The sequence below is a fragment of the Salvelinus sp. IW2-2015 genome, linkage group LG23, assembly GCF_002910315.2.
Source record: "Salvelinus sp. IW2-2015 linkage group LG23, ASM291031v2, whole genome shotgun sequence".
In the NCBI taxonomy this organism is placed as follows: Eukaryota; Metazoa; Chordata; class Actinopteri; order Salmoniformes; family Salmonidae; genus Salvelinus; species Salvelinus sp. IW2-2015.
In genome coordinates this window covers 29,731,417-29,735,640 of record NC_036863.1, presented here as the reverse complement: position 1 = coordinate 29,735,640, position 4,224 = coordinate 29,731,417, and the positions used below count along the sequence as shown (strand labels likewise).

Sequence of the window (4,224 nt, the reverse complement as noted above, 5' to 3'; positions counted from 1 at the left end):
ACACTTAACATCAAAGTATTATTATTTCAAAATGTAATTCACACATTACATCTGAGATGACTGTCTATTCATTTCATTGATCTAATATCAATTGAGACAACTGATCAAAATGTGAAGTAACTGTTGCATTACTCTTATGCATAGGTTTATGGAAACTTGACAAACAATATTCCATGTTGAGATCATGAAAGTTTCAGGAGAACGGGATCATTGACACCAATTAACCGTGGAACATGAACCAATTGACTACATTATCTATGGATGTAATATTCATTCATCATTCTTTATCAGACACTGTTTCTATGGTCCCATGTACCACTTTTCCAGACGATGTTTTCAGATTTGACATACTCTACACTCACGGCCAATTATTAGGTACACCTATCTAGTACTGGGTAGGACCCCCTTTTGCCTCCACAAAAGCCTGAATTATTCATTGGGTTGTATGTTAAGAGATGCCCTTCTGCCACACCACTGTTTTAAACGGCTGTTATTTGAGTATTTGTGCCTTTCTGTTTGTCACGATCGTTATATGGTGGAAGAAGGAGGACCAAGGCGCAGCGTGATAACAATACATCTTCTATTTATTGAAGACGAAAATGATCAACACTTAAACAAACTACAAAACAAACAAACGAACGAACGTGACGCTATAAACAAATAGTGCAGACACAGGAACTAACATAGCAATAACCCACGAAATACCCAATGAATATGGCTGCCTAAATATGGTTCCCAATCAGAGACAATGATCAACAGCTGCCTCTAATTGAGAACCAATCTAGGCAGCCATAGACATACAAACACCTAGACTAGACACTGCCCATAAACATACAAAACCCCCTAGACAATACAAAACACATACATCCCCCATTCACACCCTGACCTAACTAAAATAATAAAGAAAACAAAGATAACTAAGGCCAGGGCGTGACAGTACCCCCCCCCCCCCCCCCCCAAGGTGCGGACTCCGACCGCAAAACCTGACACAGAAGGGGAGTGTCCGTGTGGGCCTTCTTACGGCGCGGCTCGGGTGCGGGACTGTGACCCAACTCCAACCAGAGTCAATACCCGCTTTGGTGGCTCTTTGGAGCGGGGACCCTTGCAGGAGTCCCGGACTGAAGACCATCCTAGAGGGCGCCACTGGACGGAGGGGCAGCTCCAGACTGAGGGCAGCTCCGACTGAGGGCAGTCTCCTGACTGAGGGCAGTCCTGACTGGCGGCGGCTCTGGCGGCTCCTGACTGGCGGGCGGCTCTGGCGGCTCCTGACTGGCGCGCGGCTCTGGCGGCTCCTGACTGGCGCGGGCGGCTCTGGCGGTTCCTGACTGCGGGCGGCTCTGGCAGCTCCTGACTGGCGGGCGGCTCTTGGCGGCTCCTGACTGGCGGGCGGCTCTGGCGGTTCCTGACTGGCCGGGCGGCTCTGGCGGCTCCTGACTGACGGACGGCTCTAGCGGCTCAGGACAGACGGGCGCTTTGACGGCTTCAGGGACAGACGGGCGGCTCTGACGGCTCAGAACAGACGGGCGGCTCTGACGGCTCAGGACAGACGGGCAGCTCTGACGGCTCAGGACAGACGGGCGGCTCAGACGGCGCTGGGCCGACGGGCAGCTCAGACAGCGCTGGGCAGACGGCAGCGCAGGCGGCGCTGGGGCAGACGGGGCAGCGCAAGTGGCGCTGGGCAGACGGGCAGCGCAGGTGGCGCGGGGCAGACGGGCAGCGCAGGCGGCGCTGGGCAGACGGCAGACTCTGGCCTGCTGAGGCGCACAGTAGGCCTGGTGCTTGGTGCCGGAACTGGTTGTACCGGGCTAAGGACACGCACCTCAAGGCTAGTGCGGGGACCAGCAACAGGGCGTACAGGGCTCTGGAGACGCACAGGAGGTTTGGGTGCGTGGTGCCGGAACTGGTTGGTACCGGGCGGAGACACGCACCACAGGCGAGTGCGTGGGAGAGGAACAGGGCTCTGGAGACACACAGGAAGCCTGGTGCGTGGTGTTGGCATGGTGGTACTGGGCTGGCGGGCGAGGAGGTGGCACCGGATAGACCGGACCGTGAAGGCGTACTGAGCTCTTGAGCACCGAGGCTGCCCAACCTTACCTGGTTGAATACTCCCCTTAGCCCGGCCAGTGCGGCGAGGTGGAATAGCCCGCACTGGGCTGTGCTGGCGAACCGGGACACCATGCGTAAGGCTGGTGCCAGTACACCGGCCCGAGGAGACGCACTGGAGACCAAATGCATTGAGCCGGCTTCATGCACCTGGCTCGATGCCCACTCTAGCCCGGCCGATATGAGGAGGAGCTGGATGTACCGCACCGGGCTATGCACACGTACAGGAGACACCGTGCGCTCTTCCGCATAACACGGTGTCTGCCCGTACTCTCGCTCTCCACGGTAAGCACGGGAGTTGGCGCAGGTCTCCTACCTGACTTCGCCACACTCCCCGAGAGCCCCCCCCAATACATTTTTTGGGCTGCCTCTCTGGCTTCCAGCCGCGCCTCCGTGCTGCCTCCTTCATACCATCGCCTCTCGGCTTTAGCTGCCTCCAGCTCTTCACGAGGGCGGCGATATTTTCCAGCTTGAACCCAGGGTCCCTTACCTCCAGAAATTCTTCCATGTCCAGGAGTCCTGTGTTTTTTGCCGCTGCTGCTGCTTGTCCTTTACCACGCTGCTTGGTCCTTGGTTGGTGGGTTATTCTGTCACGATCGTTATATGTGGAAGATACACAGCAGCACAGTATGCAATATACAGTATTGTACACAGCAGCACAGTATATAATATACAGTATTGTACACAGCCCAGCACAGTATACAATATACAGTATTGTACACGTCAGGACAGTATATACTATACAGTATTGTACACAGCAGTATAGTATATAATATACAGTATTGTACACAGCAGCACAGTACATACTATACAGTATTGTACACAGCAGCACAGTATACAATATACAGTATTGTACACAGCAGCATAGTATATAATATACAGTATTGTACACAGCCCAGCACAGTATGCAAAATACAGTATTCTACACAGCAGCACAGTATATAATATGCAGTATTGTACACAGCAGCACAGTATGCAAAATACAGTATTCTACACAGCAGCACAGTATATAATATACAGTATTGTACACAACAGCACAGTACACAATATACAGTATTGTACACAGCAGCACAGTATATACTATACAGTATTGTACACAGCAGCACAGTATATACTATACAGTATTGTACACAGCAGCACAGTATACAATATACATTATTGTACACAGCAGAATAGTATATAATATACAGTATTGTACACAGCAGCACACTATACAATATACAGTATTGTACACAGCAGCACAGTACCCAATATGCAGCATTGTACACAGCAGCACAGTATATAATATAGAGTATTGTACTCAGCAGCACAGTACACATTATACACAGTACAGAGCTCAGTGCAATGCAGTTAAATACATTACACAGCACAAAATACCCACTAGTGTTTCTAGCCCAGCACTAACACACCTACTAATCATCTAGCCCCTTATTAGCTGAATCAGGTGTGTAAGAATGGCCTGGGACAAAAATGTGTACCCTTCTTTATCCCCATGCGGGACCAGGATTGGATATCACTGCACTGCAGGACAGCATTGTTTAACCTTGACGCAGGACCACCCCAATCAACAAAGGAGACAATGACCTAATCATAATAACAGCACAGCAATATAGTATTCTCTCTGTGTGCAATATGACATAGCTCTGAAACACACCACATCTGCCATACAAATCCAGAATCTGGCCGGAGTGGCATGGAATCCGAGCAACGCAATCTCTCCCACTCACACACACACGCAAATACACTTCCACCACACACACAAACAGACATATATAACTGCCACACATAAACACAATGTACATGATTGGGGAATACTGAGAAACATGCATATGATTAGCTTGGTTACATAAAGGGTCAGATGGGTCAGTAAACTCTGGACGTCCCATTGATTGACAGCCCTGCTCCTCGTTCAGCCAATCAGCTGTCCCCTCGTTCAGCCAATCAGCTCTCTGTTTACCTCTCGAATTCAGACCCTCTAACCTACCTGCTCTGTCCATACCATGACCTCCTCTCCTCTCTTTCTCTGTCTCTTTCTCTCTGTCTATCCATCCTCTCTCTTTCTCTCTTACTCCTCTCTTCCATAGACAGGTCAGAGCACAGGAAGAGAGAGAGAGAGAGAGA

At 50.6% G+C, this 4,224-nt stretch overlaps 1 protein-coding gene across 1 annotated transcript in view; it reads left to right on the top strand.

Annotated features, from left to right (window-relative positions):
- LOC111950547 (cell adhesion molecule DSCAML1-like) overlaps positions 1-1,186 on the top strand; it is a 36,576-nt gene extending 35,390 nt beyond the window's left edge. The window contains exon 4 of the mRNA XM_070434523.1: positions 993-1,186. Coding sequence (XP_070290624.1) covers positions 993-1,186 — 194 coding nt within the window. The remainder of the gene's footprint in view (positions 1-992) is intronic.
- The last annotated feature ends 3,038 nt before the right edge of the window (positions 1,187-4,224 follow it).